General features: G+C 53.5%; 1 protein-coding gene across 1 annotated transcript in view; it reads right to left on the reverse strand.

Moving 5' to 3' along the window:
• LOC140394048 (kinesin-like protein KIF19) overlaps positions 1–26,523 on the reverse strand; it is a 467,556-nt gene that overhangs the window by 148,731 nt on the left and 292,302 nt on the right. The window contains exon 15 of the mRNA XM_072480844.1: positions 13,648–13,814. Coding sequence (XP_072336945.1) covers positions 13,648–13,814 — 167 coding nt within the window. The remainder of the gene's footprint in view (positions 1–13,647; positions 13,815–26,523) is intronic.

Genomic DNA, 26,523 nt, shown 5'->3' on the forward strand with positions numbered 1-26,523 from the left:
ACTGACTGCGATGACACCCTCCCCAGACTGCTTCACTTTGACACTGACTGCGATGACACCCTCCCCAGACTGCTTCACTGTGATACTGACTGCGATGACACCCTCCCCAGACTGCTTCACTGTGATACTGACTGAGATGACACCTTCCCCAGTCTGCTTCACTCTGTTACTGACTGCGATGACACCCTCCCCAGACTGCTTCTCAGTGATACTGACTGCGATGACACCCTCCCCAGACTGCTTCACTTTGATACTGACTGCGATGACACCCTCCCCAGACTGCTTCACTTTGATACTGACTGCGATGACACCCTCCCCAGACTGCTTCACTGTGATACTGACTGAGATGACACCTTCCCCAGTCTGCTTCACTGTGATACTGACTGCGATGACACCCTCCCCTGACTGCTTCACTTTCATACTGACTGCGATGACACCCTCCCCAGACTGCTTCACTTTGATACTGACTGCGATGACACCCTCCCCAGACTGCTTCACTTTGATACTGACTGCGATGAAACCCTCCCCAGACTGCTTCACTGTGATACTGACTGTGATGACACCTTCCCCAGTCTGCTTCACTCCGATACTGACTGCGATGACACCCTCCCCAGACTGCTTCACTTTGATACTGTCTGCGATGACACCCTCCCCAGTCTGATTCACTCCGATACTGACTGCAATGACACCCTCCCCAGTCTGCCTCATTGTGATACTGACTGCGATGACACCCTCCCCAGACTGCTTCACTGTGATACTGACTGCAATGACACCATCCCCAGACTGCTTCACTGTGATACTGACTGAGATGACACCTTCCCCAGTCTGCTTCACTCTGTTACTGACTGCGATGACACCCTCCCCAGACTGCTTCTCAGTGATACTGACTGCGATGACACCCTCCCCAGACTGCTTCACTGTGATACTGACTGCGATGACACCATCCCCAGACTGCTTCACTGTGATACTGACTGAGATGACACCTTCCCCAGTCTGCTTCACTCTGTTACTGACTGCGATGACACCCTCCCCAGACTGCTTCTCAGTGATACTGACTGCGATGACACCCTCCCCAGACTGCTTCACTTTGATACTGACTGCGATGACACCCTCCCCAGACTGCTTCACTTTGATACTGACTGCGATGACACCCTCCCCAGACTGCTTCACTGTGATACTGACTGAGATGACACCTTCCCCAGTCTGCTTCACTGTGATACTGACTGCGATGACACCCTCCCCAGACTGCTTCACTTTGATACTGACTGCGATGACACCCTCCCCAGACTGCTTCACTTTGATACTGACTGCGATGACACCCTCCCAAGACTGCTTCACTTTGATACTGACTGCGATGACACCCTCCCCAGAATGCTTCACTGTGATACTGACTGCGATGACACCCTCGGCAGACTGCTTCACTCTGATACTGACTGCGATGACACCCTCCCCAGACTGCTTCACTTTGACACTGACTGCGATGACACCCTCCCCAGACTGCTTCACTGTGATACTGACTGCGATGACACCCTCCCCAGACTGCTTCACTGTGATACTGACTGCGATGACACCTTCCCCAGTCTGCTTCACTCTGTTACTGACTGCGATGACACCCTCCCCAGACTGCTTCTCAGTGATACTGACTGCGATGACACCCTCCCCAGACTGCTTCTCAGTGATACTGACTGCGATGACACCCTCCCCAGACTGCTTCACTTTGATACTGACTGCGATGACACCCTCCCCAGACTGCTTCACTTTGATACTGACTGCGATGACACCCTCCCCAGACTGCTTCACTGTGATACTGACTGAGATGACACCTTCCCCAGTCTGCTTCACTGTGATACTGACTGCGATGACACCCTCCCCTGACTGCTTCACTTTGATACTGACTGCGATGACACCCTCCCCAGACTGCTTCACTTTGATACTGACTGCGATGACACCCTCCCCAGACTGCTTCACTTTGATACTGACTGCGATGACACCCTCCCCAGACTGCTTCACTGTGATACTGACTGTGATGACACCTTCCCCAGTCTGCTTCACTCCGATACTGACTGCGATGACACCCTCCCCAGACTGCTTCACTTTGATACTGTCTGCGATGACACCCTTCCCAGTCTGATTCACTCCGATACTGACTGCATTGACACCCTCCCCAGTCTGCCTCATTGTGATACTGACTGCGATGACACCCTCCCCAGACTGCTTCACTGTGATACTGACTGCGATGACACCCTCCCCAGACTGTTTCACTGTGATACTGACTGCGATGACACCCTCCCCAGTCTGCTTCACTCCGATACTGACGGCGATGACACCCTCCCCAGACTGCTTCACTCTGATACTGACTGCGATGACACCCTCCCCAGACTGCTTCACTGTGATACTGACTGCGATGACACCCTCCCCAGACTGCTTCACTGTGATACTGACTGCGATGACACCATCCCCAGACTGCTTCACTGTGATACTGACTGAGATGACACCTTCCCCAGTCTGCTTCACTCTGTTACTGACTGCGATGACACCCTCCCCAGACTGCTTCTCAGTGATACTGACTGCGATGACACCCTCCCCAGACTGCTTCACTGTGATACTGACTGCGATGACACCATCCCCAGACTGCTTCACTGTGATACTGACTGAGATGACACCTTCCCCAGTCTGCTTCACTCTGTTACTGACTGCGATGACACCCTCCCCAGACTGCTTCTCAGTGATACTGACTGCGATGACACCCTCCCCAGACTGCTTCACTTTGATACTGACTGCGATGACACCCTCCCCAGACTGCTTCACTTTGATACTGACTGCGATGACACCCTCCCCAGACTGCTTCACTGTGATACTGACTGAGATGACACCTTCCCCAGTCTGCTTCACTGTGATACTGACTGCGATGACACCCTCCCCAGACTGCTTCACTTTGATACTGACTGCGATGACACCCTCCCCAGACTGCTTCACTTTGATACTGACTGCGATGACACCCTCCCCAGACTGCTTCACTTTGATACTGACTGCGATGACACCCTCCCCAGAATGCTTCACTGTGATACTGACTGCGATGACACCCTCGGCAGACTGCTTCACTCCGATACTGACTGCGATGACACCCTCCCCAGACTGCTTCACTTTGACACTGACTGCGATGACACCCTCCCCAGACTGCTTCACTGTGATACTGACTGCGATGACACCCTCCCCAGACTGCTTCACTGTGATACTGACTGCGATGACACCTTCCCCAGTCTGCTTCACTCCGATACTGACTGCGATGACACCCTCCCCAGACTGCTTCACTTTGATACTGTCTGCGATGACACCCTCCCCAGTCTGATTCACTCCGATACTGACTGCAATGACACCCTCCCCAGTCTGCCTCATTGTGATACTGACTGCGATGACACCCTCCCCAGACTGCTTCACTGTGATACTGACTGCAATGACACCATCCCCAGACTGCTTCACTGTGATACTGACTGAGATGACACCTTCCCCAGTCTGCTTCACTCTGTTACTGACTGCGATGACACCCTCCCCAGACTGCTTCTCAGTGATACTGACTGCGATGACACCCTCCCCAGACTGCTTCACTGTGATACTGACTGCGATGACACCATCCCCAGACTGCTTCACTGTGATACTGACTGAGATGACACCTTCCCCAGTCTGCTTCACTCTGTTACTGACTGCGATGACACCCTCCCCAGACTGCTTCTCAGTGATACTGACTGCGATGACACCCTCCCCAGACTGCTTCACTTTGATACTGACTGCGATGACACCCTCCCCAGACTGCTTCACTTTGATACTGACTGCGATGACACCCTCCCCAGACTGCTTCACTGTGATACTGACTGAGATGACACCTTCCCCAGTCTGCTTCACTGTGATACTGACTGCGATGACACCCTCCCCAGACTGCTTCACTTTGATACTGACTGCGATGACACCCTCCCCAGACTGCTTCACTTTGATACTGACTGCGATGACACCCTCCCAAGACTGCTTCACTTTGATACTGACTGCGATGACACCCTCCCCAGAATGCTTCACTGTGATACTGACTGCGATGACACCCTCGGCAGACTGCTTCACTCTGATACTGACTGCGATGACACCCTCCCCAGACTGCTTCACTTTGACACTGACTGCGATGACACCCTCCCCAGACTGCTTCACTGTGATACTGACTGCGATGACACCCTCCCCAGACTGCTTCACTGTGATACTGACTGCGATGACACCTTCCCCAGTCTGCTTCACTCTGTTACTGACTGCGATGACACCCTCCCCAGACTGCTTCTCAGTGATACTGACTGCGATGACACCCTCCCCAGACTGCTTCTCAGTGATACTGACTGCGATGACACCCTCCCCAGACTGCTTCACTTTGATACTGACTGCGATGACACCCTCCCCAGACTGCTTCACTTTGATACTGACTGCGATGACACCCTCCCCAGACTGCTTCACTGTGATACTGACTGAGATGACACCTTCCCCAGTCTGCTTCACTGTGATACTGACTGCGATGACACCCTCCCCTGACTGCTTCACTTTGATACTGACTGCGATGACACCCTCCCCAGACTGCTTCACTTTGATACTGACTGCGATGACACCCTCCCCAGACTGCTTCACTTTGATACTGACTGCGATGACACCCTCCCCAGACTGCTTCACTGTGATACTGACTGTGATGACACCTTCCCCAGTCTGCTTCACTCCGATACTGACTGCGATGACACCCTCCCCAGACTGCTTCACTTTGATACTGTCTGCGATGACACCCTTCCCAGTCTGATTCACTCCGATACTGACTGCATTGACACCCTCCCCAGTCTGCCTCATTGTGATACTGACTGCGATGACACCCTCCCCAGACTGCTTCACTGTGATACTGACTGCGATGACACCCTCCCCAGACTGTTTCACTGTGATACTGACTGCGATGACACCCTCCCCAGTCTGCTTCACTCCGATACTGACGGCGATGACACCCTCCCCAGACTGCTTCACTCTGATACTGACTGCGATGACACCCTCCCCAGACTGCTTCACTGTGATACTGACTGCGATGACACCCTCCCCAGACTGCTTCACTGTGATACTGACTGCGATGACACCATCCCCAGACTGCTTCACTGTGATACTGACTGAGATGACACCTTCCCCAGTCTGCTTCACTCTGTTACTGACTGCGATGACACCCTCCCCAGACTGCTTCTCAGTGATACTGACTGCGATGACACCCTCCCCAGACTGCTTCACTGTGATACTGACTGCGATGACACCATCCCCAGACTGCTTCACTGTGATACTGACTGAGATGACACCTTCCCCAGTCTGCTTCACTCTGTTACTGACTGCGATGACACCCTCCCCAGACTGCTTCTCAGTGATACTGACTGCGATGACACCCTCCCCAGACTGCTTCACTTTGATACTGACTGCGATGACACCCTCCCCAGACTGCTTCACTTTGATACTGACTGCGATGACACCCTCCCCAGACTGCTTCACTGTGATACTGACTGAGATGACACCTTCCCCAGTCTGCTTCACTGTGATACTGACTGCGATGACACCCTCCCCAGACTGCTTCACTTTGATACTGACTGCGATGACACCCTCCCCAGACTGCTTCACTTTGATACTGACTGCGATGACACCCTCCCCAGACTGCTTCACTTTGATACTGACTGCGATGACACCCTCCCCAGAATGCTTCACTGTGATACTGACTGCGATGACACCCTCGGCAGACTGCTTCACTCCGATACTGACTGCGATGACACCCTCCCCAGACTGCTTCACTTTGACACTGACTGCGATGACACCCTCCCCAGACTGCTTCACTGTGATACTGACTGCGATGACACCCTCCCCAGACTGCTTCACTGTGATACTGACTGCGATGACACCTTCCCCAGTCTGCTTCACTCTGTTACTGACTGCGATGACACCCTCCCCAGACTGCTTCTCAGTGATACTGACTGCGATGACACCCTCCCCAGACTGCTTCTCAGTGATACTGACTGCGATGACACCCTCCCCAGACTGCTTCACTTTGATACTGACTGCGATGACACCCTCCCCAGACTGCTTCACTTTGATACTGACTGCGATGACACCCTCCCCAGACTGCTTCACTGTGATACTGACTGAGATGACACCTTCCCCAGTCTGCTTCACTGTGATACTGACTGCGATGACACCCTCCCCTGACTGCTTCACTTTGATACTGACTGCGATGACACCCTCCCCAGACTGCTTCACTTTGATACTGACTGCGATGACACCCTCCCCAGACTGCTTCACTTTGATACTGACTGCGATGACACCCTCCCCAGACTGCTTCACTGTGATACTGACTGTGATGACACCTTCCCCAGTCTGCTTCACTCCGATACTGACTGCGATGACACCCTCCCCAGACTGCTTCACTTTGATACTGTCTGCGATGACACCCTTCCCAGTCTGATTCACTACGATACTGACTGCAATGACACCCTCCCCAGTCTGCCTCATTGTGATACTGACTGCGATGACACCCTCCCCAGACTGCTTCACTGTGATACTGACTGCGATGACACCCTCCCCAGACTGTTTCACTGTGATACTGACTGCGATGACACCCTCCCCAGTCTGCTTCACTCCGATACTGACGGCGATGACACCCTCCCCAGACTGCTTGACTCTGATACTGACTGCGATGACACCCTCCCCAGACTGCTTCACTGTGATACTGACTGCGATGACACCCTCCCCAGACTGCTTCACTGTGATACTGACTGCGATGACACCCTCCCCAGTCTGCTTCACTGTGATACTGACTGCGATGACACCCTCCCCAGACTGCTTCACTCTGATACTGACTGCGATGACACCCTCCCCAGACTGCTTCACTTTGATACTGACTGCGATGACACCCTCCCCAGAATGCTTCACTGGGATACTGACTGCGATGACACCCTCGGCAGACTGCTTCGCTCTGATACTGACTGCGATGACACCCTCCCCAGACTGCTTCACTTTGACACTGACTGCGATGACACCCTCCCCAGACTGCTTCACTGTGATACTGACTGCGATGACACCCTCCCCAGACTGCTTCACTGTGATACTGACTGCGATGACACCTTCCCCAGTCTGCTTCACTCTGTTACTGACTGCGATGACACCCTCCCCAGACTGCTTCTCAGTGATACTGACTGCGATGACACCCTCCCCAGACTGCTTCTCAGTGATACTGACTGCGATGACACCCTCCCCAGACTGCTTCACTTTGATACTGACTGCGATGACACCCTCCCCAGACTGCTTCACTTTGATACTGACTGCGATGACACCCTCCCCAGACTGCTTCACTGTGATACTGACTGAGATGACACCTTCCCCAGTCTGCTTCACTGTGATACTGACTGCGATGACACCCTCCCCTGACTGCTTCACTTTGATACTGACTGCGATGACACCCTCCCCAGACTGCTTCACTTTGATACTGACTGCGATGACACCCTCCCCAGACTGCTTCACTTTGATACTGACTGCGATGACACCCTCCCCAGACTGCTTCACTGTGATACTGACTGTGATGACACCTTCCCCAGTCTGCTTCACTCCGATACTGACTGCGATGACACCCTCCCCAGACTGCTTCACTTTAATACTGTCTGCGATGACACCCTTCCCAGTCTGATTCACTACGATACTGACTGCAATGACACCCTCCCCAGTCTGCCTCATTGTGATACTGACTGCGATGACACCCTCCCCAGACTGCTTCACTGTGATACTGACTGCGATGACACCCTCCCCAGACTGTTTCACTGTGATACTGACTGCGATGACACCCTCCCCAGTCTGCTTCACTCCGATACTGACGGCGATGACACCCTCCCCAGACTGCTTCACTCTGATACTGACTGCGATGACACCCTCCCCAGACTGCTTCACTGTGATACTGACTGCGATGACACCCTCCCCAGACTGCTTCACTGTGATACTGACAGCGATGACACCCTCCCCAGTCTGCTTCACTGTGATACTGACTGCGATGACACCCTCCCCAGACTGCTTCACTCTGATACTGACTGCGATGTCACCCTCCCCAGCCTGCTTCACTGTGATACTGTCTGCGATGACACCCTCCCCAGACTGCTTCACTCTGATACTGACTGCGATGACACCTTCCCCAGTCTGCTTCACTGTGATACTGACTGCGATGACACCCTCCCCAGACTGCTTCACTCTGATACTGACTGCGATGACACCCTCCCCAGACTGCTTCGCTGTGATACTGACTGCGATGACACCCTCCCATACTGCTTCACTGTGATACTGACTGCAATGACACCCTCCCCAGACTGCTTCACTCCGATACTGACTGCGATGACACCCTCCCCAGTCTGCTTCACTGTGATACTGACTGCGATGACACCCTCCCAGACTGCTTCACTGTGATACTGACTGCGATGACACCCTCCCCAGACTGCTTCACTGTGATACTGACTGCGATGACACCCACCCAGACTGCTTCACTGTGATACTGACTGCGATGACACCTTCCCCAGACTGCTTCACTCTGATACTGACTGCGATGACACCCTCCCCAGACTGCTTCCCTGTGATACTGACTGCGATGACACCCTCCCCAGACTGCTTCACTCTGATACTGACTGCGATGACACCCTCCCCAGACTGCTTCACTGTGATACTGACTGCCATGACACCCTCCCCAGACTGCTTCACTCTGATACTGACTGCGATGACACCCTCCCCATACTGCTTCACTCTGATACTGACTGCGATGACACCCTCCCCAGACTGCTTCACTCTGATACTGACTGCGATGACACCCTCCCCATACTGCTTCACTCTGATACTGACTGCGATGACTCCCTCCCCAGTCTGCTTCACTCTGATACTGACTGCGATGACACCCTCCCCAGACTGTTTCACTGTGATACTGACTGCGATGGCACCCTCCCCAGTCTGCTTCACTCTGATACTGACTGCGATGACACCCTCCCCAGACTGTTTCACTGTGATACTGACTGCGATGACACCCTCCCCAGACTGCTTCACTCTGATACTGACTGCGATGACACCCTCCCCAGACTGCTTCACTGTGATACTGGCTGCGATGACACCCTCCCCAGACTGCTTCACTCTGATACTGACTGCGATGACACCCTCCCCAGACTGCTTCACTTTGATACTGACTGCGATGACACCCTCCCCAGACTGCTTCACTGTGATACTGACTGAGATGACACCTTCCCCAGTCTGCTTCACTGTGATACTGACTGCGATGACACCCTCCCCAGACTGCTTCACTTTGATACTGACTGCGATGACACCCTCCCCAGACTGCTTCACTTGGATACTGACTGCGATGACACCCTCCCCAGACTGCTTCACTTTGATACTGACTGCGATGACACCCTCCCCAGAATGCTTCACTGTGATACTGACTGCGATGACACCCTCCCCAGACTGCTTCTCAGTGATACTGACTGCGATGACACCCTCCCCAGACTGCTTCACTTTGATACTGACTGCGATGACACCCTCCCCAGACTGCTTCACTTTGATACTGACTGCGATGACACCCTCCCCAGACTGCTTCACTGTGATACTGACTGAGATGACACCTTCCCCAGTCTGCTTCACTGTGATACTGACTGCGATGACACCCTCCCCTGACTGCTTCACTTTGATACTGACTGCGATGACACCCTCCCCAGACTGCTTCACTTTGATACTGACTGCGATGACACCCTCCCCAGACTGCTTCACTTTGATACTGACTGCGATGACACCCTCCCCAGACTGCTTCACTGTGATACTGACTGTGATGACACCTTCCCCAGTCTGCTTCACTCCGATACTGACTGCGATGACACCCTCCCCAGACTGCTTCACTTTGATACTGTCTGCGATGACACCTTTCCCAGTCTGATTCACTACGATACTGACTGCAATGACACCCTCCCCAGTCTGCCTCATTGTGATACTGACTGCCATGACACCCTCCCCAGACTGCTTCACTGTGATACTGACTGCGATGACACCCTCCCCAGACTGTTTCACTGTGATACTGACTGCGATGACACCCTCCCCAGTCTGCTTCACTCCGATACTGACGGCGATGACACCCTCCCCAGACTGCTTCACTCTGATACTGACTGCGATGACACCCTCCCCAGACTGCTTCACTGTGATACTGACTGCGATGACACCCTCCCCAGACTGCTTCACTGTGATACTGACTGCGATGACACCCTCCCCAGTCTGCTTCACTGTGATACTGACTGCGATGACACCCTCCCCAGACTGCTTCACTCTGATACTGACTGCGATGACACCCTCCCCAGACTGCTTCACTTTGATACTGACTGCGATGACACCCTCCCCAGAATGCTTCACTGTGATACTGACTGCGATGACACCCTCGGCAGACTGCTTCACTCTGATACTGACTGCGATGACACCCTCCCCAGACTGCTTCACTTTGACACTGACTGCGATGACACCCTCCCCAGACTGCTTCACTGTGATACTGACTGCGATGACACCCTCCCCAGACTGCTTCACTGTGATACTGACTGCGATGACACCTTCCCCAGTCTGCTTCACTCTGTTACTGACTGCGATGACACCCTCCCCAGACTGCTTCTCAGTGATACTGACTGCGATGACACCCTCCCCAGACTGCTTCTCAGTGATACTGACTGCGATGACACCCTCCCCAGACTGCTTCACTTTGATACTGACTGCGATGACACCCTCCCCAGACTGCTTCACTTTGATACTGACTGCGATGACACCCTCCCCAGACTGCTTCACTGTGATACTGACTGAGATGACACCTTCCCCAGTCTGCTTCACTGTGATACTGACTGCGATGACACCCTCCCCTGACTGCTTCACTTTGATACTGACTGCGATGACACCCTCCCCAGACTGCTTCACTTTGATACTGACTGCGATGACACCCTCCCCAGACTGCTTCACTTTGATACTGACTGCGATGACACCCTCCCCAGACTGCTTCACTGTGATACTGACTGTGATGACACCTTCCCCAGTCTGCTTCACTCCGATACTGACTGCGATGACACCCTCCCCAGACTGCTTCACTTTGATACTGTCTGCGATGACACCCTTCCCAGTCTGATTCACTACGATACTGACTGCAATGACACCCTCCCCAGTCTGCCTCATTGTGATACTGACTGCGATGACACCCTCCCCAGACTGCTTCACTGTGATACTGACTGCGATGACACCCTCCCCAGACTGTTTCACTGTGATACTGACTGCGATGACACCCTCCCCAGTCTGCTTCACTCCGATACTGACGGCGATGACACCTTCCCCAGACTGCTTCACTTTGATACTGACTGCGATGACACCCTCCCCAGACTGCTTCACTTTGATACTGACTGCGATGACACCCTCCCCAGACTGCTTCACTGTGATACTGACTGTGATGACACCTTCCCCAGTCTGCTTCACTCCGATACTGACTGCGATGACACCCTCCCCAGACTGCTTCACTTTGATACTGTCTGCGATGACACCCTTCCCAGTCTGATTCACTACGATACTGACTGCAATGACACCCTCCCCAGTCTGCCTCATTGTGATACTGACTGCGATGACACCCTCCCCAGACTGCTTCACTGTGATACTGACTGCGATGACACCCTCCCCAGACTGTTTCACTGTGATACTGACTGCGATGACACCCTCCCCAGTCTGCTTCACTCCGATACTGACGGCGATGACACCCTCCCCAGTCTGCTTCACTGTGATACTGACTGCGATGACACCCTCCCTGTCTGCTTCACTGTGATACTGACTGCGATGACACCCTCCCCAGACTGCTTCACTCTGATACTGACTGCGATGACACCCTCCCCAGACTGCTTCACTCTGATACTGACTGCGATGTCACTCTCCCAGTCTGTTTCACTGTGATACTGACTGCGATGACACCCTCCCCAGACTGCTTCACTGTGATACTGACTGCGATGACACCCTCCCCAGACTGCTTCACTCTGATACTGACTGCGATGACACCCTGCCCAGTCTGCTTCACTGTGATACTGACTGCGATGACACCCTCCCAGTCTGCTTCACTGTGATACTGACTGCGATGACACCCTCCCCAGACTGCTTCACTCTGATACTGACTGCGATGACACCCTCCCCAGACTGCTTCACTGTGATACTGACTGCGATGACACCCTCCCCAGACTGCTTCACTGTGATACTGACTGCAGGACACTATTCTCAATATTTGTTTTATCTTAAAGTGCCCAATTATTTTTTTTAACCCAAAATCTTTGGGTTGTGGAGGTGAAAGCCACACAGACACGGGGAGGATGTTCAAACTCCACATGGACAGTGACCCGGGGCCGGGACCAAACCCAGGTCCTCGACGCCGTGAGGCAGCAGTGCTAACCACTGTGCCACCCTCTGTTCCCAATGTTGTGGATTATTCCTGAAATTCCAGCCTGCCAATGTAAAGACTGCTTTGTTGACCGATACAGGTGAACAGAGCTTTTTTAAATCTCTCACAACATGGTGGGCCTGACCTGAATGTTGTAAGGTGCCCTGCCATCTCCTTTTGCTGTCTGCTGTTATTCAGCAGTCTAGATACCTCAAGAACCCCAACTAAGATGACTATGGTATCTCTGCCTCACTGTAACGTTGCAATTGTTCACTCGGTCCAACGTCCGTCGGGGATAATCCTGTAAATTAAGTGCAACAGGAGTTGTCTGCTATCCTTAACCTGGGAGAATAGATTAACCCTTCTGGATTGGCCTGGCATCTCCAGGAATTGGAGCTCAATCTCCAGGACATTGCTGTGTGCAACCCTGGAGAAAAATCATTGGGGCATTAAAACATTTTTTTTTCCTTTGTCTTGTTCTTTGAACATTTCTCTTCCCAGGAAATAAAAATGAGGAAAAGGCTCTTTGACTGATGGTCAAGCATCATCCAATTGGATAATGAGTCTTTCCACTTGGCGTATGAAGGTCGTGGGTCACAAGAATGGTTGTGTCGGCGAACCAATGGCTGGAAGGTAGAGCAAGTCATGTGATGAAACCTCCAGGAATACATTTAACCACAGTTGGCAACCCTAAACAGGAGTAATTGGTTTTGCACAGCCTTTTTGCTCACTCATTTGGAAATATATGCAGATAAATTATGCAGGAGGCAATCGTGTGTGATCTGGGCTGCACCATCTGCAAGTTGGGGGAAGCACACTTCACAGCTTAAATTATTCAGATTAAAATATAAACAGAACAAAGTAGAATGTGGCTTGTGATTTTAAAATCTGAGCAATATTCACTTCAATATTCAACAGCAGTATAAACCGGAATGAAAATGCACAAACCATCCAACAAAGAAAAAACAATCTGGATGTGGTGAAGGGCCCCGAGTATGGCTCAATTATCTTTTCAAAGATTATAATCAAGTTTCTATTCAAATAAACATAACCGTGAAACTAGTTCCCACCGCCCCATGTAGTGCTGCCTCGCTGTCTGGTTTCTGGGCCTGTCGGTTTGAATGGAGAATATGACAGTTATCTTTGAAGAATTCCTGCAATGTTACCTGTCATGATCAGGGAGTATTGGCGGCAGTGAGTCCTTGACCCGGGCATGAAGCAGTTTTCTGTTCTCATGAACTGTCCTTGGCCTCATATCTTCCCTGTTCCCTTCCAGCGCCAGCACATAATCTTCGAGGTTCAGCTGACGGGCAACATTCAGAAGATTGCGATCCTGTGAGGATGCACAATAAGGGAGTGTAGAACGTAACTGAGAAATATGTGCCTGCAATTTTGTAAAACTCCATGTCATTCAGTGCAAGAAGAACATAAATGAGAAAAGCCAGGAAACACTCAGGACCAAACTCTGTGCTCGTGAGAGGGGGTGGGGGTGGGGGCGGGGGTGGGGCTGGGGGGGGGCGGGGGGGGGTGGGGGGGGGGGGGGTGGTGGTTATAGATTCAGGTCAGCCATTCTGTAAACCGAACATATGGTGAGAGACCTGGAGGGCATAATGAAACTGTTTGCAATCGGGACAAGATCGCCAAGCTTTTCATGTGCGTTTCTCCGATCTGTTTGAAAACAGAGGAGACAGAGCTCGGTTTTAAGGCACTGGGTGGCTTTATTCCCCAGTATGGTGAAGGTTGACAGCCTTGATTGGAATCTCTCAGCTCCATTGGTACAACAACAACATGGACCAGTATGGCACCCGTAATGTGAAATAAAATTCCCAAGGTGCTTCACTGCAGTCTGTGTTAGTCACCACTAGTAGCATATTACATGTATTACGGCACTGCCCATATAGTAGAGGTAGATGGGTAAATCCTACAGCTACAGGAGGCACCACATCTTGCTCAATAAAGCCTCGATTATTCCACTACTCTTGGTCTTTGTGGTAATTGATAGTGCATCAATTTATTGAGCAAGATTTTTTTTAAATGATGGATCTCCGCATCAAGCATGATCACCTGCAGCTGAGCCCTCAAGCAGACAACGCTACGTCCGCCTTTGACCACTGGCTAGCCAGCTTCGAAAGCTACCTCCGAACATCCACTGAGGAACCCTCGGATCCACAGAAGCTCCAAGTTCTCTATTCACGGGTGAGCCCTGACATTTTTCCTCTCATCCGGGATGCGCCCACCTACTCCGAAGCTATGGAGCTCCTATAGGGACATTACGTTCGACCAGTCAATCAAGTATACGCCAGGCACCTCCTGGCCACGAGACAGCAACTCCACAGGGAGTCTCTGGACGATTTCTGGCATGCCCTGCACATCCTAGGTAGGAACTGTGACTGCCAGGCAGTTTCGGCAGTCCAGCACACAGAACTTTTCATTCGCGACGCATACGTTACAGGCATGAAGTCTGCGTACGTCCGCCAGTGGCTACTGGAAGGGGGAACGCTTGATCTTGCGGGAACTAGGCAGCTCACTAATTCGTTAGAAGTGGCCTCCCGTAACGTCCAGTCCTACGCCCTGATCGCGCGGCACCCTTTTTTTTTTTTTTTTTTTTTTTTTTTTTTTTTTTTATAAATGTTTTATTGAAAATTTTTTCCCAAACAACAATTTTTCCCCTCTTACAAAGCAAACGCACCAATAACAATACAGAAATTTTAAACAATACACAAGTAACAAAACCCCTTTATCTTTGACCTAAACTAAACCCCCCCTCCCCCCCCCCCCCCCCCCCCCCCCCTCCCCCCTGGGTTGCTGCTGCTGGTCATCTGTCTTCCCTCTAACGTTCCCCTAGGTAGTCGAGAAATGGCTGCCACCGCCTGGTGAACCCTTGAGCCGATCCTCTCAGGGCAAACTTTATCTGCTCCAGTTTAATGAACCCCGCCATATCATTTACCCAGGCCTCCAGTCCGGGGGGTTTCGCCTCCTTCCACATGAGTAGGATCCTGCGCCGGGCTACTAGGGACGCAAAGGCCACAACGTCGGCCTCTTTCGCCTCCTGCACTCCCGGCTCTTCCGCAACTCCAAATAGAGCTAACCCCCAGCCTGGTTTGACCCGGGCCTTCACCACCCGCGAAATCACTCCTGTCACTCCCTTCCAATACCCTTCCAGTGCCGGGCATGCCCAAAACATATGTGCGTGGTTTGCCGGGCTCCCGCCACACCTCCCACATTTGTCCTCCACTCCAAAGAACCTGCTCAATCTTGCTCCCGTTATGTGTGCTCTATGTAGCACCTTAAATTGAATCAGGCTAAGCCTGGCGCATGAGGAAGAGGAATTTACCCTGCTTAGGGCATCAGCCCACATACCCTCCTCTATCTCCTCCCCTAGTTCTTCTTCCCACTTTCCTTTTAGTTCGCCCACCGACTCCTCCCCCTCTTCCCTCATCTCTCGGTAAATCTCTGACACCTTGCCCTCTCCGACCCACACCCCTGAAAGCACCCTGTCCTGTATCCCCTGTGTCGGGAGCAATGGAAATTCCCTCACCTGTTGTCTAGTAAATGCCCTCACCTGCATATATCTCAAGAAATTTCCCCGGGGCAACTTATACTTTTCCTCCAATGCTCCCAAGCTCGCAAAAGTCCCATCTATAAATAAATCTCCCACCCTCCTAATTCCCAACTGGAACCAGCTCTGAAATCCTCCATCCATTCTTCCTGGGGCGAACCTATGGTTGTTCCTGATTGGGGACCCCACCAGGGCTCCCCGCACCCCTCTCTGTCGCCTCCACTGTCCCCAGATATTCAATGTTGCCGCCACCACCGGGTTTGTGGTAAACTTTTTAGGTGAGATCGGTAGCGGCGCCGTCACCAGCGCCTCTAAACTCGTCCCTTTACAGGACTTTCTCTCCAGTCTTTCCCACGCCGCTCCCTCACCCTCCATCATCCATTTACGTATCATTGCCACATTGGCGGCCCAATAGTAATCGCCCAAGTTCGGTAGTGCCAATCCTCCTCTGTCCCTACTACGCTGAAGGAACCCCCTCCTTACTCTCGGAACTTTCCCTGCCCACACGAAGCTCGTGATGCTCCTGTCTATTTTATTAAAAAAGGTCTTAGTGATTAGTATAGGGAGACATTGAAATACAAATAAGAACCTCGGGAGGACCATCATCTTAATTGCTTGCACCCTGCCCGCCAGCGATAGAGGCTGCATGTCCCACCTCTTGAAGTCCTCCTCCATTTGTTCTACCAACCGTGTCAGATTAAGTCTGTGCAAGGTTCCCCAGCTCCTAGCGATCTGAATCCCCAGGTATCGGAAGTTTCTTTCCACTTTCCTTAGAGGCAAGCCTTCTATCTCTCTACTCTGGTCCCCTGGATGTATCACAAATAATTCACTCTTTCCCATGTTTAGCCTATACCCCGAGAAATCCCCGAACCCCCTCAAAATTCGCATAACCTCTATCATTCCCCCCGCTGGGTCCGACACGTATAACAATAGGTCATCCGCATATAACGAGACTCGGTGTTCTTCTCCCCCTCTAATCACCCCTCTCCATTTCCTGGAGTCTCTCAACGCCATGGCCAGAGGTTCAATTGCCAACGCGAACAACAATGGAGACAGCGGGCATCCCTGTCTTGTTCCCCTATATAGTCGGAAATACTCCGATCTATGTCGACCTGTAACTACGCTTGCCGTTGGAGCCCCATAAAGAAGTCTAACCCAGCTAATAAACCCGTTCCCAAACCCAAACCTCCTTAACACTTCCCATAAATACTCCCACTCCACCCTATCAAATGCCTTCTCTGCGTCCATTGCCGCCACTATCTCTGCCTCCCCCTCCACTGGGGGCATCATTATCACCCCTAATAGTCGTCGCACGTTAACATTCAGTTGTCTCCCTTTTACGAACCCTGTCTGATCTTCGTGCACCACCCCCGGGACACAGTCCTCTATCCTCGATGCCAGTACCTTTGCCAACAATTTGGCGTCCACGTTCAACAATGAAATGGGTCTATAGGACCCGCACTGCAACGGATCTTTATCCCTCTTCAAAATTAACGATATCGTCGCCTCCGACATCGTCGGGGGTAGAGTCCCCCCTTTCCTGGCCTCATTGAACGTCCTCACCATCAACGGGGCCAACAAGTCCACATATTTTCTGTAATACTCCACCGGGAACCCGTCTGGTCCTGGGGCCTTCCCTGCTTGCATGCTTCCCAGTCCCTTAATAACCTCGTCCACCCCAATCGGTGCCCCCAGGCCTACCACCCCCCGCTCCTCCACTTTCGGGAACCTCAATTGGTCCAGGAACTGCCGCATCCCCTCCTCTCCCTCTGGGGGTTGAGACCTATACAGTTCCTCATAGAAGGTCTTGAACACCTCATTTATCTTTCCTGCCCTTCGCACCGTGTCTCCCCTTTCGTCTCTAATTCCTCCTATTTCCCTCGCTGCTGCCCTCTTTCGCAATTGATGAGCCAACAGGCGACTCGCCTTTTCCCCATATTCATACCTCCTCCCCTGTGCCTTCCTCCACAGTACCTCCGCCTTTCTGGTGGTCAGAAGGTCAAATTCCGTCTGGAGTCGTCTCCTCTCCCTGTACAATTCCTCCTCCGGGGTCTCTGCAAATTCCCTATCCACCCTTAAAATCTCCCCCAGTAATCTTTCCCTTTCCTTGGCCTCTGTTTTCCTTTTGTGGGCCCCAATGGAGATCAGCTCTCCTCTGACCACCGCTTTTAGTGCTTCCCATACCACTCCCACAGGGACCTCGCCGTCGTCATTGACCTCCAGGTATCTCTCAATACACCCCCGCACTCTTGCACACACTCCCTCATCCGCCATCAGTCCCACATCTAATCGCCAGAGTGTTCTCTGCTCCCTTTCCTCTCCTAATTCCAGGTCCACCCAATGTGGGGCATGATCCGAAACCGCTATGGCTGAGTACTCAGCTTCTTCCACCCTAGAGATCAACGACCTTCTCAAAACAAAAAAATCTATCCGGGAGTACACTTTATGGACATGGGAGAAGAAGGAATACTCCCTAGCCCTAGGTCTAAGAAATCGCCATGGATCCACTCCCCCCATTTGGTCCATAAACCCCTTAAGTACCTTGGCCGCTGCCGGCCTTCTTCCGGTCCTTGAGCTGGATCTATCTAGCCCCGGGTCCAGCACCGTATTAAAGTCCCCTCCTAAAATCAAGTTTCCTACCTCCAGGTCCGGTATACGCCCCAGCATCCGTCTCATAAATCCCGCATCGTCCCAGTTTGGGGCATACACGTTAACCAACACGACCTCCATTCCCTCCAGCCTGCCACTCACCATTACATATCTACCTCCGCTATCTGCTACAATGTTCTTTGCTTCAAATGCGACCTGTTTCCCCACCAAAATGGCCACCCCTCTATTCTTTGCGTCCAGTCCTGAGTGGAACACCTGTCCCACCCATCCTTTCCTTAGCCTAACTTGGTCCGCCACCTTTAGGTGCGTCTCTTGGAGCATAACCACGTCTGCCCTTAGTCCTTTCAAATGCGCGAGCACTCGGGCCCTTTTTATCGGTCCGTTCAGGCCTCTCACGTTCCACGTGATCAGCCTCACTAGGGGGCTACCTGCCCCCCTCCCGTGTCGACTAGCCATTACCTTCTCTAGGCCAGTCCCATATCCCGCCTCCGCGCTCCCGCTCGCTCCCCCAGCGTCGCACACCATCCCCGCCCACCCACTCTTTAGCCATTTCCTTTTGGATTTCCGCAGCAGCAACCCAGTTGTCCCCCCCCCCCCTTCTCCCTCCCTCCTCCCCTCCCCGCTAGATCTCTTTCTAGCTTGATTGCTCCCCCCATATTACTTCCGTAAGTCAGCTGACTTCAACTGACCCCGGCTACTCCTGCTCACTCCTCGACCTCCCCATGTGGGGAACTCCCATCCGCCTTGCGCCTGTCTTCCCGCCTTATTCTTTCTGGTGCGGGAACATCCCTTTACCTGACCCGCCTCTTATGGCGCAGCTCCCTTTCCCCTCCCCCTCCCCTTCCCCATTCTCCAACTATGTCCCGTCTTTCCCCCCTCACCGGCGCCCACATTTCCCCAATGTCTCCCCCCTTCCCTGTTTACTTCTCAATTAACTTCCACTGTAACATTATCAATAACATTTCCTGCAGCATCAGTCCCTCAGTTCCGATCCAATTTCTCTTCTTTGATGAAGGTCCATGCTTCCTCCGCCGTCTCGAAATAATGGTGTCTCTCCTGATACGTGACCCATAGTCTTGCCGGCTGCAGCATCCCGAACTTCACCTTCCTTTTATGCAACACCTCTTTGGCTCGGTTGAAGCTCGCCCTCCTTCTCGCCACCTCCGCACTCCAATCCTGGTATACCCGTACCACTGCATTCTCCCATCTGCTACTCCGCACCTTTTTAGCCCATCTCAGGACCTCTTCTCTATCCTTAAGGCGGTAAAATCGCACGATTATCGCCCTGGGTGGTTCTCCCGCTTTTGGTCTTCTCGCCGGAATCCGATTTGCCCACTCCACCTCCAAGGGGCCCGTAGGGGCCTCAGCACCCATCAGTGAGCTCAGCATCGTACTTGCGTACGCTCCACAGTCCACTCCTTCCACACCCTCAGGGAGACCCAGTATCCGAAGGTTCTTCCTTCGCGCTCCATTTTCTAGGGCTTCGATCCTTTCAGTACACTTTTTATGAAGTGCCTCGTGCGTCTGTGTCTTAACCGCCAGGCCCAGGATCTCGTCCTCAATATCTGTCACCTTCTGCTCCACCACACGGAGCTCTGTCTCCTGGGTCTTTAATGTCTCCTTGAGCCCCTCAATTGCCTGTAGCAACGGGGTCAGCACCTCCCTCTTCAGCAGCTCCACGCACCGTCTCACAATTTCATGCTCAGGCCCCCATGTCGCCTGCGCTTTCTCCGCCGCCATCTTGTACTTCTCTCTTTCTGACCCTTTGGTCGACGATTCCTCGCGCTGCAGCCGCCGCCGCCGGTTTTTTCCTCCTTCGTTTGGGGGGGACTCCCTTCTCACACGCCCCACACCGGGTTGCGTCGTCGAAAAATTCCCCGTTGAGGCTCTTAAAAGAGCCCGAAGGTCCGTTGGAGCTGGAGCCGCCGAAGCGTGCGGCTAGCTAGGCATCACCGCAACCGGAAGTCCCTTCAGTGGCCTTGATGAGGTCTTTTCACAGTTGTTCCCTCTGCTGCTAGAATTCACCTTTGATACAGGCCCTCAGGTCAGCTTGCAGCTTTAAGCTTGCCCTTCCCCCGCCTGCATGCTGGAAGAGGCCCTGTTTATCCTGTAGTTGCAGCCAAATCTTTCACTGTTTCTGCGTGTGTCTGGCAACCAAGAGACATACCCTTCCTGGGGGACACTGTCGGGGGAATATTGCCGCCTTCTTCCCACACCGGGAAATGTCAAACAAATGCCGTGGGGGCCCTGTAAAAGAGCCCAAAAGTCCGTTCCAAGCAGGAGCTGCCGAATATGCGACCTAGTTCTGCATAGCCGCACCCGGAAGTGGGGTCGCGCGGCACCCTTGTGGGAATTGTGGGCCCCACCAGTTGCCGACTCCAGCTCACCGCAAGCCTGCGTCACGCGGCAGCCAGCGAACTCCGGGGGACTCAAGTGCTATTTTTGTGGGCAAAACAAACACCCCAGGCAGCGCTGCCCGGCGCGGAGCGCGACCTGCAACGGCTGTGGGAAGAAGGGACACCTTGTTTCTGTTTGCCAAGCCCGGTCGGTCACCGCTGCTTCCAGGCCCGGCGTTCTTACACCCCCCACGTGCGACCCAGGGGCGCTGCCATTTTCATCTTCGCAAACCACGTGCGGCCCGTGGGCGCCGCCATCTTTGATACCGCCCACCATGTGCACCCCGTGGGTGCCGCCATCTTCGTCGCCATTTTGGATGGCGCCTCAGGACCCCTGCTCGTCTGGCCGTTCATCACCTGTCGCTACCTCTGCCACCGCTGACCAGCCCGGGACCTCCCAGCATCTGCCGCAGTTCACCTCTATCACCCGCAACCTCGCGACCGTGACGTGAAGGTCGACGGGCACAAGATATCCTGCCTTCTGGACTCCGGGAGCACAGAGAGCTTCATCCACCGCACTTCGGTAAGGCGCTGCTCCCTCCCGGTACACCCCGTCACCCAGAAAATCTCCCTGGCCTCCGGATCCCATTCCGTGGAAATCCGGGGGTACTGCATCGCGACTCTCACCGTCCAAGGCGTAGAGTTCAGCCACTTCCGGCTCTACGTCCTTCCCCACCTCTGCGTTGCCCTGTTACTCGGCCTGGACTTTCAGTGCCATCTCCAAAGCCTAATTTTAAAATTCAGCAGACGCCTACCCCCCCTCACCGTCTGCGACCTCACGACCTTAAGGTAGATCCACCTTCCCTGTTTGCGAACCTCACCCCGGATTGCAAACCCGTCGCCACGAGGAGCAGACGGTACAGTGCCCAGGACAGGAACTTCATCAGCTCGGAGGTCCAACGGCTTCTGCGGGAAGGGGTCATTGAGGCCAGCAACAGCCCCTGGAGAGCTCAAGTGGTAGTGGTGAAGACTGTGGAGAAGTACAGGATGGTCATTGACTACAGTCAGACCATCAATCGGTACATGCAGCTCGACGCGTACCCCCTCCCATGCATATCTGACATGGTAAATCAGATTGTGCGGTATCGAGTCTTTTCCGCAGTGGCCCTGAAGTCCGCCTACCACCAGCTCCCCATCCGCCCGGTGGACCGCCACTACACTGCGTTCGAAGAAGGTGGCCGCCTCTATCACTTCTTTAGTCAGAGTCTTTGATCTGCTAAAGTTTATTGAGGATGGAGTAATGGAGACCAGTGAGGAGAGAATTGGAATAGTCTAGATATTGGGAAAGACATGGGTGGAGACACATAGGTTTAAAAGATAGGGGGCGCAATTCTCCCATCGGGAGACTAAGTCCCGACGCCGGAGTTAAAACTGGAGTGTTTCACTCTGGCGTCGGAGGCCGTTCCCAGCCCCCTATTCTCCCGCCCCTGGGGGTCTAGGAGCGGCACAGTGTCATTTATGCGCTCCGGGTCGTGGAGCCGCGTAAAAGCGGCGCCGCGTAAATGACGCGACCGGCGCCGCATAAATGACGTCACCCGCGCATGCGCGGATTGGCCGGCGCCAACCCGCGCATGCGCGGTTGCCGTCCTCCCGCGGCAGCCCTGCAAGAAGATGGCGGATCGATCTTCCGGGGCAACGGAGCAAAGGAGGTCCTCCTTCAGAGAGGCCCGCCCGCCGATCGGTCAGGAACCCTCTTCGCCCCCCCACAGGCCGCCCCCCCCCCCCAGCGTTCCCGCGCTGTTCCCGCCGGCAGCGACCAGGTGTGGATGGCACCGGCGGGAACCTGTCGTGTTGGGCAGGCCGCTCGGCCCATCCGAGCTGGAGAATCGGCGCTCGCCCATTACCAAAGGCAAGTGGCGATTCTCCCAGCGGCCAGCCGTGATTCGCGCCGGTTTGGGGGGGGGTGGGAGAATCGCTTGCGGGCATCGGGTCGGCGTGGCGGGACTCGTGTGGCGCACGGGCGATTCTCCCACCCGGCGTGGGTGGGGAGAATTCCGCCCAGGAATTGCAACAGAGAGGATTCAAAACTTAGATTTGCAGTAAAAAGAAAAAAAAAATTTAATAAACAATTTTATTGAGGTATTTCTGGCATATAAAACAATGACATTGTATAGTACTGTACAGAAAGAAAAGCAAATAACGCATAGTACAAACCATGACTCCATTCTCGCAAGGACCTGCCTAAACCACCACCTACTCTACTCTAGCCTAGCCCCCACCCCTTTCCCCTGCTGACGATTAATTCTCCGCGAAGAAGTCAATGAATGGCTGCCACCTCCGGGCGAACCCCGATAGTGAACTTCACAAGGCGCACTTAACCTTCTCTGGACCGAGAAAGCTCGCCATTTCCGATAGCCATACTTCGGTCTTCGGGGACTTTGAGTCCCTCCATGCCGACAGTACATGTCGCCGGGCTACCAGGGAAACAAAGGCCAAGACGTCGGCCTCCTTCTCCTCCTGGACTCCCGGGTCCTCCGACACCCCAAAGGTTGCCACCTCAGGACTCATTACCACCCCAGTTTTCAAAACTCGGGACATGATGTCCACGAATCCCTGCTCGTACCCCCTGAGTTTAGGGCACGACCAGAACATGTGCACGTGACCAGCCGGCCCACCGGCGCATCTGGCCCACTTGTCCTCCAGCCCGAAGAATTTACTCATCCGGGCCTCCGTCATGTGGGCCCAGTGCACGACCTTAAACTGGATCAGACTGAGCCTGGCGCATGTTGCGGTCGTGTTTACTCTGGTCAGGGCTTCTGTCCAAATATCATCCTCCATCTCCCCCCCGAGCTCCTCCTCCCACTTAAGCTTCAGGTCCTTAGTCTGTGTATCCTCTGCTCCCATTAGTTCTTTGTAAATATCTGAGACTCTACCCTCGCCTACCTCTCCCATAGAAACTACCCTGTCCTGCCTCCCCTTTGGCGGGAGGCGTGGGAAGGACGGTACCAGTCTGCGCACAAAATCCAGCACCTGTAAGTATCTAAAGTCATTCCCTCCCGCCAGCCCGAACTTTTCCTCCAGCGCCCTCATGTTCGGAAAGCTCCCTTCCAGGAACAGATCCCCCATCCTCACAATCCCCACCCTCCCCCACAGTCGACACCCACTGACAATGTTCCCTGGGGCAAATCGGTGGTTGCCACAGATTGGGGTCCACACCGATGCTCTCATTTCTCCTATATGCTTCCTCCACTGTCCCCTGATCCACAAAGCCGCCACCACTATAGGGCTGGTGGAGTACTGCGCCGGCGGGAGCGGCAGAGGCACCGCAACCAGGGCCGCCAAACTGGTGCCCCTGCACGAAGCCGTCTCCATCCGCTCCCAAACTGACCCTGTACCCACCATCCATTTCCTTATCATCGCTATGTTGGCCGCCCAGTAGTAGTTGCTACAGTTCGGCAACGCCAGCCCCCCATCCCCTCTGTTCCTTTCAAGCATCACCTTCCTCACCCGCGGGGACTTCCCCGCCCAGACAAATCCCAGGATAATTTTATTCAGCCTCTTCCAAGAATGAAAATGGGGAGACAGTGAAATATGAACAAGAATCTCGGGAGAATCGTCATCTTAACTGTCTGCACCCTCCCCGCTAGTGACAGTGGGAGAGCATCCCAACTCCGAACCTCCTCCCTCACTCGTTCCACCAATCGGGACAGGTTGAGCTTATGCAACTTGCCCCAGTCCCGTGCCACCTGTATCCCCAAGTATCTAAAGCTTTCCCCTACCAGCCTGAACGGCAACCCCTTCAGCCTACTCTCCTGCCCCCTCGCCTGAATTACGAACAACTCGCTCTTAGCCATGTTCAATTTATATCCTGAAACCGGCCAAATTCCCTCAGGATTTCCATGATACCGTCCATCCCCGCCATTGAGTCCAATACGTATAACAACAGGTCATCCGCGAATAACGAGACTTTATGTTCCACTCCCCCCCGGACCAGCCCTTTCCAGTCCCTTGAAGCTCTCAGAGCAATTGCCAGAGGCTCTATGGCCAGCGCGAACAGCGGTGGAGAGAGAGGGCAACCCTGTCTTGTCCCACGGTGCAGTCTGAAGTAATCTGATGTCATTCTGTTCATCCTTACACTAGCCTCTGGGGCCTGGTATAACAGCCTAACCCAGTCAATGAACCCCTCCCCGAACCCAATCCGTCCCAGCACCTCCCACAGATAGTCCCACTCGACCCGGTCAAAAACCTTTTCCACATCCATAGCTACCACTATCTCTGCCTTCCTGCTCTCCGGGGGCATCATAATCACATTAAGCAGCCTTCTTAGATTGGACGCCAGTTGCCTACCCTTCACGAACCCGGTTCCGCAATTAGGTCCGGTACACAATCCTCAATTCTAGTCGCCAAGATCTTGGCCAGTAACTTAGCGTCTGTGTTAATCAAAGAGATCCACAGGCCTCCGGGTCTTTATCCCGCTTCAGAATAAGCAAAATAGTGGCCTGCGACATCGTCGGGGGTAGAACCCCTCTGTCTCTTGCTTCGTTAAAAACCCTGACCATCACCAGCCCCACTATCTTGGCAAACTTTTTGTAAAACTCCACCGGATACCCATGCGGCCCCGGGGCTTTACCCGACTGCATGACCTTCAGGACCCCCAATACCTCTTCGATCCTAACCAGGGCCCCCTGTCCGTCTACCAACCCCCTACCCACTCTTGGGAAGGTCAGTCCGTCCAGGAATCGCCTCATCCCCTCCGGTCCCCTGGGGGGTTCCGAAGTGTACAGCTTACTATAAAACTCCCTAAACACCTTGTTCAGCCCTGCCGGGTCCCCCCACCAGATTTCCCTCCCCATCCGCTATCTTTCCTATCTCCCTAGCCAACTCTTCCTTAGTTGTTGTGCGAGCATTCTGCTGGCCTCCTCCCCATGCTCATATATCGCGCCTTTTGCCTTTCTAAGCTGCTCTACAGCCTTGCCTGTAGTCAGCACCCCGAACCCGGCCTGCAGCCTCTGTCGTTTCCTGAGTAACTCTGGCCTCGGGGACTCCGCGTAGCTCCTGTCCATCCGTAAAATTTCCTTAACCAGTCAGTCCATTTCTGCCCTGTCTGTCCTGTCCCGATGAGCCCGGATTGAGACCAGCTCCCCTCTCACCACTGCCTTCAGTGCCTCCTAGAGCACCGCTGCTGAGACTTCTCCGGTATCACTTACCTGCAGGTAATTCTGCATGCATCTCCTGACTCTCACACACCGCCTCGTCCGCTAGCAATCCAACTTCCAGCCTCCATTGTGGGCGGTGGAAGCTATCCTTACAAATCTGTAGATCTACCCAGTGCGGAGCATGGCCCGATATGGTAAATGCCGAATATTCCGCCCCCGCCATCCCGGCCAGCAAGTCCCTACTCATGACAAAGAAATCAATTCGGGAATAAACCTTATGGACGTGGGAGTAGTACAAAAACTCCCTTGCCGACGGCCGGCGAAATCTCCACGTATCAGCTCCCCCCATTTGCTCCATGAACCCTCCCAGTTCCTTTGCCA

Source organism: Scyliorhinus torazame, chromosome 17 (genome assembly GCF_047496885.1).
Source record: "Scyliorhinus torazame isolate Kashiwa2021f chromosome 17, sScyTor2.1, whole genome shotgun sequence".
In the NCBI taxonomy this organism is placed as follows: domain Eukaryota; kingdom Metazoa; phylum Chordata; class Chondrichthyes; order Carcharhiniformes; family Scyliorhinidae; genus Scyliorhinus; species Scyliorhinus torazame.